The 22,382-nt window shown below is 36.3% G+C and overlaps 1 protein-coding gene across 1 annotated transcript in view; it reads right to left on the bottom strand.

Annotated features, from left to right (window-relative positions):
* LOC149792364 (uncharacterized) overlaps positions 1 to 22,382 on the bottom strand; it is a 43,652-nt gene that overhangs the window by 3,289 nt on the left and 17,981 nt on the right. Inside the window, exons 18-30 of the mRNA XM_089969566.1 lie at positions 16,480 to 16,611; positions 15,510 to 15,764; positions 14,334 to 14,453; positions 13,523 to 13,645; positions 12,387 to 12,518; positions 11,811 to 11,927; positions 10,420 to 10,677; positions 9,604 to 9,738; positions 6,082 to 9,030; positions 5,527 to 5,805; positions 4,748 to 4,786; positions 4,256 to 4,368; positions 2,787 to 2,851 (exon numbers count right to left, since the gene is read on the bottom strand). Of these exons, the coding sequence (XP_089825692.1) occupies positions 2,787 to 2,851; positions 4,256 to 4,368; positions 4,748 to 4,786; positions 5,527 to 5,805; positions 6,082 to 9,030; positions 9,604 to 9,738; positions 10,420 to 10,677; positions 11,811 to 11,927; positions 12,387 to 12,518; positions 13,523 to 13,645; positions 14,334 to 14,453; positions 15,510 to 15,764; positions 16,480 to 16,611 (4,717 nt within the window). The remainder of the gene's footprint in view (positions 1 to 2,786; positions 2,852 to 4,255; positions 4,369 to 4,747; positions 4,787 to 5,526; positions 5,806 to 6,081; positions 9,031 to 9,603; positions 9,739 to 10,419; positions 10,678 to 11,810; positions 11,928 to 12,386; positions 12,519 to 13,522; positions 13,646 to 14,333; positions 14,454 to 15,509; positions 15,765 to 16,479; positions 16,612 to 22,382) is intronic.

The raw sequence follows: 22,382 nt of genomic DNA, 5'->3' as shown, positions 1-22,382 counted from the left end.
ATAAGTTAGAGTGATTGACACTTGTGGCCCTTATATTGGTCTGTCCCAGAAATGAGAAAGAGCTAAGTTAGGGTGACTGACATGGTGACCCAAAGGTGCAGAAATAAGGAGGCACAAGGCTAGAGTAATTGACATTGTGGCTATTATATCAGTGTCATGCATATTTAATTTGTATAGTGAGTTGATTATATATTGTAAGGGTCATTTTGTAAACGACACATTACATAGATAATTTGTGTCTATGATTGTAGATTATATTTTAAGATATTTATTACTTGTACGTAAACACGTTTACATGGACATGAGTTCAGGACGATGGTTTTCCCAAAGGAAATTCCATAACTACTGGGTATTTGTTCTCTTGTTTATTAATAGTTAGGTAAAAGACCTGACCTTGTTTACAATTTAGAATGATCTGGAGAATTGAACTTTTGAACCTCATCCTGGTTTTCTTATTGTGTCTTAGGATTTTATGATAAGGATGTTCACATCAGAAATATTTAATCCTATTTAACACATGAAGAGTAATCAGTCTTTTGATTGTGTTCAGTTTGAATTTGAAAGGATTTATTTATTTTAAATATTCATTGAAATTACAAAATAATCATTAATTCTTTGGAAGTAAATCACCATTTTAGAATTATTGTGAATTCATTAAGAGACACTTTTGGATCATATCATTTTGATATATCAATTCTGTTAGCACATCAACACTATTCCATTCCACTGGTACATCAGCACAGTCAAGAATATAATTCATTAGGAATAGCACTGAAATTCGTTCGGAATACACTTAACTTTTAGACTTGTGAAAGAACTTTGTATTTTTGGGGATTTAATTCACAATACTGAAAATTCTTTTTTAATTGTTACTTTATAATCTGGGGAAATAAATTATTTGCTGACTTTTACAAAACGTGTTGGTTTTTGCTCTTTTCTGTTACTTAGTTTAAGACCATAGTGTCATAAAAATAAATACAGAGAAAATAGACTCTACGTTCGGGTGGTTGACGTCTTAAAACGATTAATTACATGCATTATTTTGCTCATCATATATATTATTTCTTTCTTCACAATACGTTCTTTCACCTTCGTTATAATATATGTCTACATTTGAACGAAGTGGACATTTTGTACAGCAAATCGTGCAAACCTTTGGTTTCTGATTTAGTTATTTATTCATTTTACGGTATACTAATGTATTCATTACGTTTTTGTCTTTTCTGTCCAGAATGTCTGGCTCTTTACAAATTTGATTGAATTATGCTGCTGAAATTCTTTCTCAATTTGGATCCAATGGCAATTACTCCTGCCTGCCCGCAGCGTATACGACCTGGCTAATGATATTTTTTATGTAATACAGTGTGTAAATTCGATGACACTTTCAGTCGGCTTTTCCAAACTCAATCGTTTTCGAACTGCTTTGTTCTTACACGCATTTAATCCTTCCTATTGCCTAACATAGCATGTCTAATGTGTAAATAAAACGTTCATTGTTTATTTATAAACCAACACAAAATTCAACAACAAAGCTCCAATTAAATGTACATCACCGCATTGGTTACTTGGTTTTCTCTTCAATCTTCTTTTTGTTATGGTCGATTTTCAATTTAAATGTTGGTGTACATAAAAACCAAAGAACATTGTTTTTCCTGTAGTTCTTGAAATAAGTCTTCTAGCTTCCTAACAAAATATGCTCTGTTTTTTATATCGTTCATCTTAGAGACTGACACAGTTATTTAATTCAATCTGCTAGTTCAGCGATTCTTTGTCTTGGTATCCTATTGCAACAAGAGAGACTAAATGTAGAGAAAATACTATCACAGTTAAAAGCACGTGAATATCCATTTATGGGGCATTTAAAAAGAAATAAAGAATATAGGCAGCTCAAAGAAACGTCACAAATGATAGTTTTGGATCTAAATGTGAGAATAAATGGCAATGCAAGCGTGAAAATGTAATAAATAAAAGAAACAAGGAATCCGCTTGAGACAAGCACAAAGTAGAGGAAAGCGGCAATCATACTTGGATGGTGCACAACTATGAGACCACACTGGTTACTACGCAAATAACATCATAGCAACTATAGAAAAGAGAAGTTCAAAATGGACGAGGATGATGAAGGAAGGAAAGGACACATTTGAGAAAAATATGATTGATGTTTGAAAGGTGTTGCTTCAGTTGAATAACAGACGTCCACAAAGCTGCAAAAAGTATATTGTTGACAATTTAATTTTCTCTGACGTAGAACAAATGTCTACAACATTGTGACCAAAACTGTACTGTTGAAGACTAAATTTGACCTGTCCTAATTTAAGGGATATAGATGTAAAACAAATATAGATCAGTCAAATAAGTTTTGTGCGTGAATTGTGGGTAATAAAAGCACTTTATTATTATTCATTTCCTTATGAAATTCATAAAAATGTTCAACACATGCACATCGCAAGAAAACAAAGACGTTGACAAACCTAATTAGCAAAGAGAAATACATTAAATTTATGATTAAACGCAATATAACATTAGAGATTAATCACAAGTAGATTTGAATGTATCTACTAATATCTTCTACTATGTACGAAGAAAGAAACAAAGAATCACTGACAGTCTACTGCGCAACGAGGACTCCAGCCTTGCAAAAGATTTAAGATGATGTATATATCTGACATAATGTTTAAGATATATTTTTTATGAAAGCGATTTCTTTGTGCAATATCTCTAAGCTTCGAAAAATTAAGTTCTTTATAATCATTCAACTGATACCAGACCAACTGCTGTATACATACCTTACTGATGTGATTATGACCTGTACAGAGCTTTGAATGAGAAATGATGAGAAGAAAACCTCCAACTGAAACAAATCACAAAATAATGAAAATATTTATTGTAAACAGTTTGCGCATATTGGTGTCAAGGTATTATGTGCAACTAAAGTCAGATTTTGACTCAAGTTGCGCAAATGGGTTTGTGTGGCATCGTTGAAAGTGGGGAACGCGCAAGGCAAAGTTCCTTGCACAAAAGCTTTCTCAATGCAGATAAATTAGATACATACAGTCAGATGTCTGTTAACTATGTAGATTAACATTTAGTGTAGATCACTTTTAGCAAAGCACGCAGCTGATAAAACTGAGTATGTTTGCTGGGGAATGTACTTGAAATAGACAAAGTACGCTATCTTTTCCTGTTTTTGAAACACAGAACACATTTTCACAGTGTATGCAGTACTGTTTATAAAAGTGCACGGACAAATATTTTAAAATATCAAACCCTAAAAACAGTTATTGTCTCCTATTTATTATGTATCTATAAATTTCAGGAAGTGGACATTTCATGCAAAGCTTGCAACCAGATGCACATCAGAAGGTCTAACTTTGTACTCCCAAAGCCAAATTGACTCCCATGATTCAGATATAACAATACAAGAAAACTGTAGGCTTCATAAACATTCCTTTTAAAACCAAGCATTGCAAATATCATGGGAAAGATATTTCCTTTAATTTGGAAGTCACACTCTGTGCAAAAATGATAAAATTCGGAGCGGAGTCTAAACAAAGTTAGCTTCTAATAGAGCCGGGAGAGAGGTAAGAGTGAACGTTGCAACATTTTGCCGTAGGTAGCAGGTCGCCAAGCAAACATATAATCGATTTTGTCGAAAACAATAAAATAAGTATGTGGGTGTGGGGTGTGGAGGTGTGGAGGTGTGGGGGTGGTTGTATTTTCTCAAAGTATTTGTTCACAGTTATAGTAGGACAAGAATCTAAAATGTCTTTCCGTAATGTTGCTAACACGTTTAAATGAATAGCTCACTGACAGTAATATCCTGTTTTCCCAAATTACAGCTCAACTATTGCAAAGTGATGTTAATATATTTCGTAGTCCCAAAGGATTTGTGGACTGTGGTGTAAAACCTTCATTAAAGTGCTCAGATTTATTAGTCAGATATTCCCTTGTTTCAAAGGAACATAAGTGTTTGTTATGCACGTAATGAGATATATTGGTATTTTAATGAAATTTCAAAATTAATGTGAATTTTAAGGTTTCATGCAAATTACGACTGCACGTGGTCTCAGGGTTTCTAAGATACTGGAAGTATATATATTTTTTATTGCTTTCGCCACCCCTTTGTAAAGTAGGCTCTCCCTGTCAAGACGTACAGGTCGTGTTCGATCGAGAAATAGATATGTTCACTTCTCTTTAGTACTGTGTTTGAATGTATGAGCAACGTCAAAGAAAAGTTAATCAAACGGATACTTACGGTTACTCTAACAGCGTATTTGTAATGATTGAATGTTTCCCTGACATTTAAGTTGATCGAAACTGATATCTGTATATTGAATTTAATGCTGCAACGAATGTCAAGCTGTCCCGCTGAAATTAATTATATAAAGATTATTTATAAGGTTGCTTGTTGGATCCTTCATTTAAGTTATGTTTGAATAAAAATAAATTAGTTAATGTACACTATTGACTTTCTATAAAACTAAGAAGATATTTAAATTATTAGATTGAAAATATTTATGCTCACACAGACTTATTTTTCATAAAAATATATGTGTTCTGAGAAAATAAAAGAAATGTCAGATTGATCCTACTGCTGTTGGGAACTATCCATCGTATAATATTTTGCATTGGGTGTGCTTCTACATTTTCTCACCGATTCATCGGAGAATGTTGCATCCAATATCTAAAGCATATGCACTCATAACACATAAGTGTTGTAACAAACTCATTTATCAAAAGTACTTACCTTGGATGGTTGGCACAGTCGTTGTTTCTTTTTCAGCTGCTGAAGAAAACAAAATGGAAGCTAAGAGGAACCTGTTTACCTCAGCGTACAACTTTTATCTTTCTCGTCAATAGCAAATAAAGCTTACATGCTAACGATATCTTTATATTTAATAGAGACCGCTCTGGTGGTCTAGTGGTTAGAGCGTCTGCCTCGGAAGCGGGAGGTCATGGTTCGAACCCTGGCCGAGTCGTACCAAAGACTTACAAAACTGGTACTAACAGCTGCCTCGCTAGGCGCTCGGCATTAAGAGGTTAGTGTTAAGACTGGTCGGCCTGGTGTCAGGATAATGTGACTGGGTGGGACATCATGCTACATGTCTGCGGCATGATGCCCCAGTGCTAGACATCACTATAAACTGCCACACTGCAGACATCGTAGCGATATGACTGAAAAATTGTTAAGGCTACGTTAAAAATCCTAATCACACACACACACACACACACACACACACACACACACATATTTAATAGATTAAAATGGAATGGCAACTTTCGTCATTAATGCTTTTCATATTCAGATTCTTATATGTACTAAGTCTGACAATCCATCATAGTTGAGTGTCTAATTATTCGCTCCATGGCCTCATGCCCATTTTATTAACGTCAGAAATATGTGAGAAACTCAGAGAAAAACAATTGATAGGGTAATTTATAGCAAATAATACAATACAAGATCTATTTTCTTTGTCACTGATAAAATGCCTTAATATTAATGAAGAGATCAATGATGCATTTTACCATCCACGCAAGAACCATTTTGGTTTTCTTCAAAACCAATTAGACAAGAACATCTATATCCTCCATCCATGTTATGACAACCTGTGTTAGGTTTGTCATGACAAATGTCCGTCTCTAATGCACATTCATCTATGTCTTCACCACAATCGCCTGTCCATCCACTTTTACAAATACACGTTCCATTTGCAGGGCTACAGGTTTGATTTGGATTTACAGCATTTTCACGCTTGCATTGACATTCATTTTCACATTTGGATCCGAAACTATCATCTGGACAGGCTATAAATATAAAATCACTAAAATTATTCTTGAAGGGTAATGTGTGGCCAAATTAGCGTTAGTACAATTATGATAAAGTTTCTTTCTCGTAAAACTTGACGTTACTATTTCTATTGTACATTTACACTGATACAGACTTGAATAATCAAAAGAGCGTTAATGTTCCATGGACCTTACATAGCAAATGTGTAATTTTTCAGTTTCACAAGAATACTTTTCTACGTTGTAAATCGCGGAAACGGATATTTTGACATAAATTGCCTGTAAAATCATTACCTCTAATTGTTGTATTTGAAACAGAGGTTGTACTATACAATGGTGTCCGTGTAGTCTTCACCTCTGTGACGGGCGAAGTTTTAGTCGATTTTAGAGTTGTTGTCACTCCAGTAGCTAACGTGGTTTGTTCCAGTTTAGGTGTGGCAGTGGTTGTTCCGCTAGCAGCATTTGAAGTGGTTGGTCCTGGCGTTGTTGTATTTGTCATCATATTATTTCCTCCTGTCACTGCTGAAGCGGTTGATTCCAAGGTGGGCGCCAGGGTCGATGAAGTAACGATAGGCTTAGCTGTTTTTATGGACGCTGCAGCCGATGAAGTAGTGATTGGCTTAAATGTTGTCGTGGTTACAATTGTCGACGAAGCAGTGGATGCCTCAGGTTTTATCATGGTCGTTGTAGTCGATAAAGCAGTAGTTGGCTCAGGCGTTGCTGTTGTTGTTGTAGTGGTTATATTTGATATAGTTGTGGCTGGTCCAGGTGTTGTTGATGTCGTTATATTCCACGTAATTGTACCTGGGCCAGGTTTCGTTGTAGGTTCAAAGGTTGATGATTTGATAGCTGGGTCAAGTGTTGCTGGAATGGTGGTAGATGATGAGGAAGTAGCAGTTACCACTCGTGTTGTTCTTGTAATTGTAGTTGATGGAATCGTGGTCTTCTCAGGTGATATTGTCGTCGTTGTAGTCGACAGTATAGTGGCCAGCTCAGATGTTGTATAAATAGCTGTAGTTGAAGAAGTGGTAGTTGGCTCGCGTATGGTCGTGGTCATGGCAGTTAATGAATTGGTTGTTTGATTGAATGTTCTCGTGTTTGTTGTTGACGATACAATATTGGTTGACTCTGGTGATGTTGTGTTTGTTGACGTCGATAATGTACTGTTTGGCTCGGTTATTGATGTAGTCGTTGTAGTGGATATCGTAGTTGGTGGCTCAGTACTTTCCGTTGGTACTTTTGCTGTATATTTAGTGGTTGTTTCGAGTATTGAATTCATTGTAGTAGTTGATGATGGAGAGGTTGGTTCAAGAGTTGTTCCGGTCCTCGTACTAGATGATGTTGTGGTATATACGGGTATTGTTGCAGTCAATGGCATAATAGGTGTTTCAAACGTGGCTGTATTTTCTGTACTCGATGTTGTGGTTTTTGGTACAACTGTTGTTGCCGTCTTTGTAGCTGATCTGGTGGTACTGACCTCAAATGCTGTTGCGATCATTGTAGTTGATGTGATAACAGCAGGAAAAGATGTTTTTGTACTCGCAGAGGTTGATGATGTGATGGCTGGCTCAAGTCTTGCTGAGATTGTAGCTGCTGAAGAAGTGTCAGTTGTCTCGAGTATCATTTCTGTCTTTGTAGTAAAAGGAACTGTTGTCGTGTTAAGTGTTGATGTGGTCGGTGTAGTCGACGGCATAGTGGCTGGCTCAGGTAATGTCGGGACTGTTGTTGTTGATACGGTAGTATCTGCGGTGGTCATGGAAGTCGAAAACGTTTCTGTTAAATCAGGCAAGCTCGTATTTGTTTTTGACGATGAAATAATGGCTGCCCCTGGTGCTATTGCGTTTGCTGATGTCAACATGATACTGGTCGGTTCAGTTATTGCTGTTGTCCTTGATGTCGATACCGTAGCTAATGTCTCAGTTCCTTCTGTGGACACTGCAGTTGCGGATTTAGTTTTTGTCTCAAGAATTGAAATCTGTGTAGACGTTGATGAAGTAGAGGATGGGTCAAGAGTTGTTCTGGCCAATGTAGTTGATGAAGTTCTGGTTGATAAGGGTGTTGTGGTATTCTTAGACATAGTGTGTGGTTCAAGCGTGGTTCTGGTATTTGTATTTGATGTACTAGTAGCTGGTAAGGTCTCTGTAGTTGATGAAGTGAAGGTAACCTCAGATGATGTTGCAGTCGTTGTAGTAGGTGTAATATCAGCTGGATCAGATGTTTTTGTAGTCGCTGAGTTTGATGTAATGACTGGTTCATGACTTGTTGAGATTGTAGCTGCTGAAGAAATATTAGTTGCCTCGAGTGTCACTGCTGTTGTCGGTGTAAGTCTTCTTGTGATCGTTTTAGTCGACGGTACGGTGGGTTGCTCAGGTGAAGTAGACATCGTTGTAGTTAATAAAGTAGCAGTGGAATCTCCTGCTGCGGTGGTCATGGTGGTCGATGAAGTTATTGTTAGATTAAGTACTTTCGTGTTCGTTGTTGACGATGAAAAACTGGTTGCCTCTGGTGCTGTTGTGTTTGTTGACGTCGACACGATACTGGCTGCCTCAGTTATTGACGTGGTGGCTGTAGTCGATGTAGTGTTGGTTGGCTCAAGCGTTCCTGTGGACGTTGTAGTTTCATATTTGGTGACTGTCTCAGGTGTTGAAATTGCTTTTGAAGTTGGTGAGAGTGTGGTTGGCTTAAGCGTTGTTCTGGTTATTGTAGTTGATGAAGACGTGGATGGCTCGGGTGATTCTGCAGTCAGTGAGTTAGTAACCGGCTCAAGCGTGAATGTGGTCTCTGTATTTGATATCGCAGTGGTTACCTCAGGTGATTTTGTAGTTGCTGTAATCGATGAAATTATAGTCGACGTAAAATTCATTTGTACTGGCGTTGTCAGATTCGTTGTAGCATCGGAATCATGTGTTGTTGTGGTCGTTGTAGTCAATGTAGCAGTAGTTGACTGAGGAGATGTTGTAATCTTCGTAGTGGATGAGATAGTAGTTATTCCAGGTGTTGGCATGGTTGTTACAGTCGACGAGGAATCAGTTATTTCTTGTGTTTCGACGTTAGACATGGTTGACAAAGGAACCGTGTTTTCTTGTGTTGTTGTTGTGTGATTCTGTGAAGCAGTTGATGAAACTAATTCAAACCTAGTTGTAATTACTGTTGTCGTGATTAAAGGTTCCTGAGTCGTCTTTATTGTAGTATTCAGTGCATTGGTTGCTGTTTCAGTTGTTATAATAGTCGATGATGTTATTTCTGAAGATAAGCAAATCGTAAAATTATATACATATTTTGCAGAACAAGAAACATGCTTTAAACAAAACATACTACCACTCATCTGAAATGTATGGAGAGCAATTAGGATGCAGTTTTAAGTTAAGTCCTTTAAGCACTATAACATCTACGGAAATCAAATATATAATTATTATGGCCTCACGTAATTCTACATTTTTCAAATTTTTCATTATTGTTTCATATTCATTTAACTTGTCTCTGATGCTTAAAACTAATTTTAAAATCTCTTAATTTGTGTCAAAAGATAGAAATATAAATTCGCGAAACGTTTTTTTCCCTTCTTCTAAAAAAGTACTTTTACATTAGCTTTTCGACATCCGTAGCACTGGATCTGACAAACTTTCATCACATTTATCTTCTCCCTGGTTAATCTGATGAACACACACACACACACACACACACACACATATATATATATATATATATATATATATATATATATATATATATATATATATATATATATATATATATATATATATACCATTTCTTAACAGAATCTATCTCAGGTGAATGAGTTATCAAAATTCATACTGAATTCACATGATTGACCTATCCAGCCGTCTATACACGTGCAGTTCCCAGCCACGTTGTCGCAACGTTCTGTATTTGGAACCATACAAGTACAATCATGAGCACAGTCAGCACCAAAATGTCTTCTATCACATTCTGCAACGTAGACGATATCATTTTCATATTTGTAATAGACAGGAAAATGTGAAGGTATATATTCTATAAATATAGAGCACATTCGTTACGTCGTTTTCAATTAATTATATGAATTAAAGAGAGCAGATGCACTATTCAGATTCATTGATCCATCCCTTCAGTTATCTCTCTATCTGTGTATGCCTGTTTATTTGATTGCTGTTTGTCTTTTTTTTCTCTCTCTCTCTCCTTCCTTTCATTTTACTTTAGGACAAAGAATGCGTGCATATATTTGATTTTACTGTTGACTTCCTGGAATAGATTTTGCGAATAAGATCTAAGAGCAGTCAAATCGAAAACATCTGGCATAAAAAAATTTAACTTCGCTTTTCGAATTTCTTCACTGTCAATATGTCTATCTAAAATAAAGGGTCGATAACTATGTGGCACATAATTATAAAGAGGAACAATATATTAGCACATTACTTTATTTTAAATCAGTCCTTTAATATCATGTATATACTCTCACAAATTAAACAGTAATATCGGCAAGAGATGGAATAAAGCCAATGAGACAGGTGCATTTATGTAATAAGACCGCCAATACGTGTCCTTCATGGCATTTATTTAGTTACCAAATTTTGAACTTTTAGGCTATGAAAGCCTTAACTTGATCAATAAGAATAAGTATTCTTTGCTGACCCATGCAATCCCCTGACATAGTCATCATGAAACCGGCTTGACAGATGCAAAGATACGACCCCTTTGTGTTGATGCACACGGAATCCTTCGGACAAGTTGAATTATTCAAACACTCGTTTAGGTCCATGTCACATGTGGGTCCTTGCCAACCTCGCATACATGTACATTCTCCTGTCAGTTTGCTACATTTTTCCGTGTTGGTATTGTTGCAGGAACAGCTATTGTTACAACCGTCGCCATATTTACCGTCTGTACAATCTGAAATATGAATGGTACAACGCCAGATTACCAACTCTTTTATGATTAACCGGCAGGAGTAGTTATTATGTGTGTGTAGCAAAGAAACTGAGAAAACGTTAAGGCTAAGAATAGACAGATAACAACAGAAGAACAATGAACTAGAGGAGTGGCTATCAGTTTACTCAAATAAATATACCCCGATCAGGGATGGACCAAGCAGCTTGACCCCCTAGGCGGACTATGACTTTGACGCTCATCCCTATTCCCCACCCTCAAAACAATATTCACTTCCGTCTAATCTGGCCACCGCCTAGTTCGTCTATATGGTCTGGTTGGCGCTGCCTCTGACTACCTCGCATACCAGCACTGTCTCCATGATGTAGATGAATCTATAGCACAGTTTCAACTGAAAACAATGGTTGAACCAGTTGTATCTATGTGCAGTCTAAAACAACAATGCTTCATGCACAGATCATGCAAGTACAATGATTAGTCAATATTCACGTCTTCTGACGACTGTGATATATAACAATAATAATTGATCTGTCTGTAACTAATTGCAATCAAAAGCATGTGGCATATATTGCACCCATCCGTAAATAAAAAGGGCAATAACTCTTACAAAAATAGTTATTGATAATTATGCATATATTAAAATATTAATCATAATGAGTATCAAGTCTTTAAGCAATCCATCAAATATTGTGATGCAAGTTATGTTCACCTACAATACAAAATGTGGAATCGCACTAACAAAACAATCCAGGTGCATAGCGATTTGATGATATACGCATATGTTGTTGTTAACCATGACATTTACCAAGTTTCATGGCAATTCGTTCCTCAATGTGCACCGAGTTGTTTGTTCACGTTGTGCATGTTCCTCTCCTGACCTAGAGCGATAACACTACGATCTCAAACCGACCTCAACATCGAAAGATATTCATATTTAATACTACTCACAAAATAGTATTGTGTTTTAGATATTACGTACAATATATCATCATGGTGCTGGGCTTAATCTCTTTGTTATATTTTTATTCCATATGACATTAATCAAGGTAAGCTCCATCGTCGAAAGCAAAGTTCCACCGTCGGAATCACAGCTGTGCAACAAAACCAATGCATATCAAAGACTCAGTTAACCTTACCTGTGCATGTTTTCCCATCACGAGCTATCATTTTCCCAGTACTGCAACTGCATATATACCCTCCAGGAATATTCGTACAAATCTCGTGACAGGTGTTATTCTCGCACTCATTCAAATCTGTAAAAGGAAACCACGTTCAGGATTTCTTTTTTTTTAAAAAAAACATTGTTTTAAAAATTGATATTTGACAGAGTGCTCGATACATTATTTCAAACTTGCTTTGAGGATTTAACTATACAAAACTGATAACAATTTCTTATCAAACTAAAAATAACTTTTAAAAATGGTAATCGCATACTTATGTCTGCTTCCAATATTTTTTTATTCAATTAATTCAGAGATATATACAACTAAAACTTAATTCTTAAGATGAAACGAATGTGTTTTAATCAATGCATTTAACACACCAGAAGAATTTATAATATTGATCGTAACATAATCAATTATTCAATGCAGAAAAATATCTTTATCCAGCGCGTATCAGACTTGTCATAAAACAACCAGACTAGAACTTAATTATATGATATTTTTAAAATCGCTCGTTTAGACAGACTGCTATATTTTATTGAGCCATACCTTCACAGGTTTCATTACTAGAAAATGTATATCCTTTGTCGCAGTAACATTCAGTGGCATCATGCTTTCCTACACAAAGTGCTCCTTTGATTCTGCATGCTAGCTCAGCTTCCCATTGGCACAAAGTTTTAGCTTCATGTAGAGATAATATTGAAAAATAGCGACAAGGAAAATTTGTACCATACTCAGGTTCACAGAATGCAAGTAACGAAAATATTCATATGTTAGTGGTAAATGCTGGCTTCTGTATATGAAGAAAATGTATTTGAAGTGAAGATAATTTTTTTTAACACAAGATACTGTCTGGCATTTTACTTTTTCGTTTCATATTGGCGCATTTGCTGCTATAGATTGCGAGAATGTAAGACGTACATATCCATATATGGACTAAAACTCATTTTAATCACAGATTCGTCAAATCCTGTTATGCAAATTTATGGATATTATAAAGTAGTGGTATCTGCTTCTATGGAATTCCTAATGATCTGCATTCAACACATGTTTGTCAGAAATTTTATTCAAGAAGGGTTGATGCAACTGGTAGGAATTGAAAACTGTAAATGTTAACTTAGTGCATCTTATATGTGTTGATGGCTGTAACACATGCGATTGCGGGAGAATGTTTTAACATATTAGTGGTGAATGCTTCGATATTAAAATATCATGTCGCATTGATTTGCGGCCTAACACACTATGTGCATCCATCTTTATTTTCATCTGGATTATCTAGTTATCTAAACATTACTTGACATTGACGGGAAATAAACTCTAAGTCGATTTTATCATGCAGTAGCCGAACTATATTTCATAGTCATCTTTCCTCAGTAGAACTGATCATACACACAAGATTTAAAAGAAAGGGTTTCCTAATATTTCGGCGAAGCAAATACCACCAACTTCTTTTTTCATTTCCTTCAACATTCACTATACTTGTCGAGAGTTAGTACAGTTATTAACTATATAGGTATTTGATCATAAGTTTGAGTTGTTCCAGTGATTTTGATTCAGATTTAGTGCTTTATATTTTGTTTGCTTGTATGCTACTGCTTTCGCATTACTGTCGCCTCTGAACATAGAATATACACTTTCATCATTGACTGTACCTTTCGAGGGAAAAAGCTTTTAATATCACTTACGTATGCAGGTGCGCTTATCTGCGAGATTCAGTTTAAAACCCTCGTCACACGCACACCTGTAACTCCCGTGTGTATTTTCACACGAATGACTACAGTTGTTTTGGCCAGCACATTCGTTGATATCTGTAACGAATATAACATTTCATACTTTAGGACAACATCGTGAAATATGTTATATCATGTTCGATAAATAGTATATTGTCCTAATGTAATATATAATGTGACTAAGGATATAATGGCGATGCTTTCTTCGGAATTACCCATAGAAACTTCTTTTTTTAAGGACTAACTAACCATGTCGGTTCATATTGTAGTGATATTTTCATTATGTCACACTTGTTGTTATTGGAAACTTAAAGACCATAATTTATATCTCGTTATATTCTTAGGTGTCTACCTTTTTGTGAGATAACATAGACAGTTTCTAACTTTGTGTGAGAAAACATAGTGTCTACATTTATATGAGATAACATACACAGTCTACCTTTGTGTGAAATAACACAGAGGGTGTCTACCTTTGTGTGAGATAAAACAGACAATTTCAAATGGCTGAATCTTTAAATACATGTTTCATATTTTATTCTAAAAATATGTGCAACTCTTTATCTTTTATTTTTCTGCTTGTACATTTAAAAAATATTTACGGAAATGCACAGTACATTTATATCCGAAACGATTATTTCACATCATATTAATTTCAAAAACCGTAATTCAGATATTACCTATTAAAAATCCAACTAATGACGTCACTCGTAAAATGCTAGCTGAAAAGTAACCAACCACAAGCGAAAAGTAACAAAGACGCATATACCATGACAGTTATGTTGATCTTTAAGAAATCCAGGTTGACAATCACATGCATAGCTGCCTTCCTTGTTGACGCAGACTTGCTCACAATCATTGAGCAATGAATTCTCACACTCATTAATGTCTGAAATTGCAAGTAATATTATTATTGTAAAATTAAATATGTGTATTGCTGCTTACTAACCGTAAATGTAATCATGCTAAATCGATTAACGTGCAAACAAAAGTTGCAAAGGAAGACTATTTTTGCAAAGAATATATATAAACGGGAAACACCTTGCATAGTAATTTATATTGGCAAAATGTAGGGAATTAAATATTAAGACAAGCATACGTGCTACTTTGGCACAGTCAACATATATACTTTAGATAAATACGTCCATTTAAAGATCATGTACTTTAGGAAAATTACGTTCCATAAACACGTTTGTAATTACGTCGAGGCACGTATGAATCCAAATTCTAAATTCTTGAGGAACAATTAATAACTTCTAAATGGTCTTTCAAGATCCAAGTTGCCATGAATATTTATTACAAGTAATGCAGACAATAACATATAATGTGAAACATTTGATGAGTCCAAGGGTTGATTTTTTTATACTTGTTGTGAAGTTTATGACATGGGAAGTATATAAGGTAGATACAGACCTGATATTCTAAACATAAATAAAACAAATAATTTTTTAAACGTGGTGTTTATATGGATTATTTATTTTCACTTCATGTTATGAATGTATGAGCTGGAGGTTGATTAACGAATTTTAATACAGTTATATCTACTGGATAAAAACAAGTGTCAGTGTCAGTTTCTCAACTATTTACTCTGTGACCAAACGGTGCAGACTGTCATGGGTAACTAGTTTAGTGTGCTATATTATTTGGTCACGTCGCCGTTTTCAAATCGGGTTATGGAAGAGGTTATTACGTTATAAGAACTCTACACAGTGATGGACTTGAGATACTACTGGCACATATACCTTTCCATGCTCCCTTTTGTGATAAATGTTGCTTTTGTTAACACAATTAATCATGGTTACCTGAAAGGTGTAACTTATAACTGTAATATGCTTCTTCAGGGAGGAATATGCTAGGTAAATTATGAGATGAATCGCAGTGAAATGAAGTGACAACCCAGTTTTGCAGTAATTTTGAAGATGAGATCGATTATGTAATTGTGTACCTTCACACCCTCTGCTTGTATTTTTAAATCCGGGTTCACAGTCACATATATAGGATCCATTTGTGTTGATACAGAGTGCATTGGCCACTGTGCACGGACTTGGTATGGAATTACACTCGTTTCTATCCACATTACATTTCTCGCCTCTCCAACCGTTCTTGCACACACATCCCTCGACCGGATCACACGTGACAGCACCAACGCCACAATTACAAGGCATTGAGCAGTCGGGTCCATAATGGAAATCATCACAACCTGGACAAGCATAAAAGTGAACGAATGAATCTTTACCACCACTGACCCGTCTCACGATATTGTCACAGCTAATGTTTCATCTTTATTAATAAGATGAGATCCAACATTCTGGCTTGTATTCGCTTAACGTATACGGAGAACACATTGCAATCAATTCCAGCATTTTTTTTAAAAAACAACACATTTTGACGGCATATGTGAAATGAAAGTTATGAAACGACTTGAATAGTTGCGTTGTAAAATCTTTTTTTTACACGAGAAAAGACTGATTTTTTATTATTATTATTGTTTTTTTATTTTTATTTTTAAAACTGCAATATAGTGTCGTGAAATGACTCCGAAGTGCACTCCAAAGCCTCGTATATACAAGTAATCATCACGTGACAGCGTCATGAGGTGTTATTACATGATGCTATATCTGGAAGAAATGGATTAAAATAACACATTAGTTATCGGATACGTGCGGTTATCTTTCATCATGCTGCAAGTTTATCATGAAAATAGTTTTTAAGTTAACGTTGAATATATCGAGGAGACAAACTTGTGCTGAAATTAGCTTGATTTCTTTTTTGCTGAATCACTCCTTCGTTTCTCGGGAAGAGACGTAGAGCGAGAATGAAAGAGGGAGAGAGAGAGACTGACAGAGGACCTCTTGCATTCTCGCATAAAGTTAATTTAAATGCATTGGTCTGTGCATGGTAAAATGTATGCATACCGTGGCAAGTTCGACCATCCTTGTCCAGCCTAAATCCAATGTCACACGAGCAAGTATACCCTCCTTCGTTATTTAAACACCTGTTTTTGTGTGAGCATTGGTTTAAGGTTTCAGTAGAACATTCGTTGATCTCTGCGAATAAAACAAGCAAAAGGAATGTTAATTAATTCTTGAGGATGAAAGAGCTGTGTTTTGACAAAATTAAGACGTAACGAAAAAACATTATTAGGTCCTTAAGTTTGCTCTTGCAGTCGAAATTAGAGAGTTTTGAGAGCCCTCTTGAATGTGATCACTGTGTCTTTGTGCCTAAGTTCAGTGTGTAATTCATTCCACGTTGCTGGGCCCTGGTATGCAAAAGAACGCTGTCCATATGACTTTGTTTTCATAGTGGGAATAATGAGTATACGATTGTCAGAAGAGGAGCGTAAGTATCTTGCTGGTGTATACACATAGGTGAGGTCGGCGGATAGGTATGTTGGACTAGAGTCCGACAGTGAAACGTAGCACAGAGAACAAATTTTGTGTTTGATTCCGGATCGAAGGGATAGCCAGTGTAGGGTACAGAGAAGCGGGGAGGTGTGCTCTGATCGTGGTACTCTAAGTATGATCCGAGCATCTGTGTTTTGAACTTTTTGAAGTTTTTGGAGCAGATACTGAGATGAACCAGACAGAATTGAGTTACAATAGTCCAGTCTTGAAATTTCTAATGAACACACAAATGTTTTAGCGGCATCAACTGAAAGATATTTACGAATTGAGCTGATGCGTCTCAGTTCAAGATATGCAGCCTTGCATATGTTCATGACATGTTGGTGCAATGTGAGAGTACTGTCCAGAGTAACACCTAGGTTTCATACTGATTGTGTGAATTTAATGTTGGTGTTGCTGATATTTATTGTTTGAGGTAAAGTATGTGAATGAGAAAGTCTTTGTGTTGTGATCAGAATGGCCTCGGTTTTATCATCATTCATCTGCAGCTTATTACATGTCATCCATGATTTCACATCAGAAATGCATATCTCTACACTTTGGATGGTAGCATCAACTTCATTTGGGTGGCTAGATTTGTATATTTTGGTGTCATCAGCGTACAATTGGTGAGACACTGGGATGATGATCTATGACACTTGAGAGCAACTGAGTGTACAGAATGAAGAGAACAGGTCCAAGAACAGACCCCTGTGGAACACCACAACAAAGATCAACTGGGCTGGAGTGTATTCCATTTGCAGATACAATTGGTGTCCTGTTGACCAAGTAGGACTTGAACCACATTAAGGCTGTATCATGAATGCCAAATACATGCTGGAGACGGTGAAGTAATATATTATGGTCTATTGTGTCAAATGCTGCAGACAAATCAAGGAGGGTGAGGACTGTAATCTTTCCGCTATCCAACGCAGAGAGAATGTCATTAACTACTTTTAGAAGAGTAGTTTCAGTACTGTGGCAAGGGCGATATGCAGATTGTACATTGCTAAAAAGACTGTTTGAATTTAGATAATAATAATAATAATAATAATGAGGACTTTGTATAGCGCCTAATCTTTAGAAGCTCTAAGCGCTTTACAACATTAGACAACGCCTATAAGATAAAATACAAAGAATGACATGATTACAAAAACAAACACCATGAAATGAGAAAACATTAAAAAACATGGTGAGAATATTTAAGGTAGGAAACATTATTAGGTCTTTAAGTTTGTTCTTGCAGTCGAAATAAGTGAGTTTTTGAGAGCCTTCTTGAATGTCATCACTGTGTCTTTGTGTCTAAGGTCAGTGGGCAATTCATTCCACATTGCTGGGCTATGCAGAGGCTTTACAATGGCAGTTTTGAAAAATGATGGAAATTCCCCGGATAGAGAGAGGTATTAATAACAGTTAGTGAAGTCAATACTGGATCTAAGCACTCAAGCAGCAGTGATATTTGAACTGGATCAAGTTCACATGACTTTGGTGCACTCTTCATCAGGATTGTACGTACGAAATCCATAGAGACAGGTTCAAATGCTGCTAGTGGTTGCCCCTCAAATTCTGTATCCCAACTGTATGGTGACGACGAGTTAATTGAAATTGTGGTGTCAGGCTTATCTCTAATGGTTTGTACTTTGTCACGGAAGAAATTTGCAAACATGTCCGGAAGGTCGACTGGAGAGAAGGTAGTTGGAAGTGGTGTAGATTTGTTCCTTGACATTAGCTTCTTAGTAATCTCGAAGAGATCTTTGCAGCTGAAACCTTCCACGATCTTAGTAGTGTAGTGGGCTGATTTCGCTGCATGAACTATATTTGTGACATTCTTCTTAGCGGCTTCATAGATTTGCTTATGAATAGTGAGTCTGGTGGAAAGCCAAAGCCTCTCAGCTTTACGGCGGTCTCTTTTAGCAGTGCGAAGCTGGTCACTAACACTGCTATACCATGGAGAACACTTTTGAATTGACACTCTGCACTTGGTAGCTGGGGCATGTTTGTCAAGCAATGAACGCAGGCAGTTATCGAGTTGTTCTGCTGTAGAAGGTAAGCAAGTTGTTAGGTTAGCTTGGATGTCGTGCGTTAGTTTGGATGAATGTTGTCATCAGATCTATGAAGAATCCAGTCTAAAATGTGACCATGTTTATGGGTGGGTTGGTTAACTGACTGTTTGAGGTTGAAAACATTAATGGAATCTATGAGTTTTGATGTTTTTGGGTTTCCGGGACAGTCAAAGTGAAACTTGAAATCTCCAAGAATAATCAGGTTGCCACCTATCGAATTTCCATAGTCCAGGAGATTCGGAAACTGTTCCAAAAAGAGAGAGTCATCCAGCTTGTTTTCTCTACTAGGAGGAGGGCGGTATAGGCAGAAAAAATGGACTGACCTTTGCTCCAGTGTGAGTGTGGTTTGGATTAGTTCAAACGATGTGTGGTCGAAATTGAATGTTGTGGTGTGGTTAAGACGTTTGATCATGGAGTTCTTTGTGATGACAGCAATTCCACCTCCACGAGAATTACGGGGAAACGACTTGATGGAGTAACCAGTGGGGGTTACAATACAATAGTCAATATCTTTTTTTTAAAAACAGCCTTATTGATTTGTTCAACATTGCAGAAAGATTGTTTTGTTGTTGTGAGGTTTAACGCCATTTTCAGCACACGATAGGCTATACATGGCGGTCAGCATTAATGGTGGAGGAAGAACCCAGGAAAACCCCAGAAAGAACCACTGACCCACAAGAAGCTACTGGCAAGCTTTCTCACATACCCACATTGGCCGAATCGGACACTCGAACCCGGGCAGATAGAGGTGAGATAGCAATGATCCGTAACGGAGAGCGCTTTAGACCACTCGGCCACTCGGGGCCCCCATTGCAAAAAGAAACTGTATTGTACTTTTGTTGATTTGTAAAAGTGCCTCTGATAATGTCTAACTAGTTGGGTTATGGTATAAATTTTATTCGGCAGGCATCAGGGGGAACTATATATATATATATATATATATATATATATATATATATATATATATATATATATATATATATATATATATATATATATATATATATATATATATATAGTATGTACGCTGTATCAATGATATACCACGAGATGTATACATTTTCCATTAAAAGGAAACGCTTCGTTTGCCACATACAAATTTTCAATTTAAATGGGAGATAAAACTGTCTGCCATAAATAGTGCATAATAGGGGAGTGAACTCTTCACAACCTCTCGCATGTATGTACACTCAAACAAGAACTTCTGTAGTGATTCATAATTACCTGTACACTTCATTCATATTAATTGCTATATGTTTCCGTTATCAATATTAAATGAAATGAAAACACAAGGCTGATAGTTAACATTCAATTTTTTTTAATAATGTGCATGCAGACACCTGTAGCAACACTACGATTCGAGCCAGAAACATCAAAATAATGAAGGAACAAGAGGTGATTAAACAATTTAACCCTAACTACATTTCATTTATATCGTTTCTGTCCATATTTCGCTATTCCTACTGACTGCCAGTGTCACTTTCAATAATTCTCCTACGTTTCCGCTGTGTGGGCCCTGTTTGAGTATTCGAATGTTGAAAGAATTTGACCCAGTTAGTGATCTTGTTCACGTTTTGCTGAAGGTTCATAACAAACATATTTTGTACGGTGACGTTTGATCCGTAGAATGGGTTGCTGATAATCTGATTCTGCTGAATATTACATGTTTGGGAACTTGATATACTACATTATCTTGCTGTGCAGTTTGAAATTTCTTTGTTGTGGGGGTGGGGGTTGACAGCATCATTACTTGGGTGGCCGGTGTTGCTCAGGTAATTGGAGTACGTCTGTTGTTGTTTGTCACTATTGTTTGAGTAGCTGTTTATAGACTTTACATTTTTGTGGCCTGAAATTTGCATTATATCAGTTGGGGGAATGTTTTTGTCTCTTAACTTCTGCATTAGGTACTTTCGGCTACTAGTGTTTGTTAATTTCTTTATTTCTGTAATATTTGCATTTTCATTCAGTTTTTTCATGATGCATCCAAGTTTGTTATTTCCAACGACTTGTTTCCTAAACCATTTTGGGTTTGTCGCTGAGGTTGGCATAGTGTTGGGCGCAATATAGAAAGGATCTTCACGTTGACAAAAGTCTGCTTGTCTTAACTCAGCATACCGTTTGTAGATAGCAAGTGGACCTCTCTCTTTCTTTTCATACATCTTAGGATTATTATCCCTGATGTCCTTGACATTGTCTCCTGTTCTTGTTTTTGTCTGCCTTTCATTGAGTTCAAGATACGCGAGGCCATTCACATTTTTCTTTAGTGTAACACCTCCCCCATTTCAGATTGTAATGTTCAGTCACTCCCCTCAAACGAAAATGAACAGTTGTTAAACCACGATGTGTTAACAATGGCTTCAGGTGTTTCCATCCCCATTAGTTTCTTGCTTTACAAAGCATTTAATTCTTCGTCTGTGATCGGTTGACTCCGATTGGGTTTATTTCCTTTTCCTTTAGATTTTAAATCTTTTTGCTAAGCCCGAAGAGCTTCCCTTGTTAATGCAAAATTCGTGTCTGTTCCTCTCATGATTGTGCTTGCATATTTCTTGATTTTTAGGTGGCGATCAATGGAGCTGATGATGCTTCTTAATTTGTTCGGTTCAAACTCAGATCCATCTTTTCTCCTAACACTGAGTACAAAACCAGCCAGGTGCTGATCCAATTTAGATGGGTGTATCTCGTGTAAATTTCTGAATTCATTTTCTGACTGCAAGAATTCTGTCACTAATCTTACATCAAAAAGTGTCTTTTTTAAAAGTGCTTGCATTCTGCTTACTTTCTATAAATTTCATTATATCATCAGGCCCATGGTGTACAAATCAGTCTTCCCTAACAAGCTCACATTTGGACATAGAATGATCATTTTCATTTACACATGTCTCAGCCATGTCTCTATCAAAGTCTCCAATTAACTCACAGCTTAGTAGATTAAATGTTGCTTCATCATCTTGCTCCTTATCTGATGTCATTGTTTTCTTTTTTCCAGAGTTGCAGTGTTTGATTTTTGCCAGAGGGAGAGACTGGAAACAGCAGTGTTGACAGAGATGACAGCAATGTTGACAGAGATGACACATGACGACACAGGGTGGAGCTCAATATTATTTATTTCCTGGATTAAGTATGGTTGGTTTTATTTTGTATAAAAATGTTAGCTTCTCAATTAGTTTGTTTTTACATGAAATTCATTTTCTTGTTTTTTTTTTCTTCTCCATTTTAAATGTAATATTTCAAGAAATTCATATCCATGTTTACAGAGTATAATAGCTATAGAAACATGAACATTATGCGTATTCATACGTCATGAGCAAATCACAATTTGATATACCAATACTATTGGTATATCAAGTTGCTTTATACCAACACTTCAACGGC

Source organism: Sinohyriopsis cumingii, chromosome 9 (assembly GCF_028554795.1).
Source record: "Sinohyriopsis cumingii isolate HCF-2022 chromosome 9, ASM2855479v2, whole genome shotgun sequence".
NCBI lineage: Eukaryota > Metazoa > Mollusca > Bivalvia > Unionida > Unionidae > Sinohyriopsis > Sinohyriopsis cumingii.
Note: the sequence above shows the minus strand (reverse complement) of the source record. Positions and strands in the feature narration are given on the sequence as shown.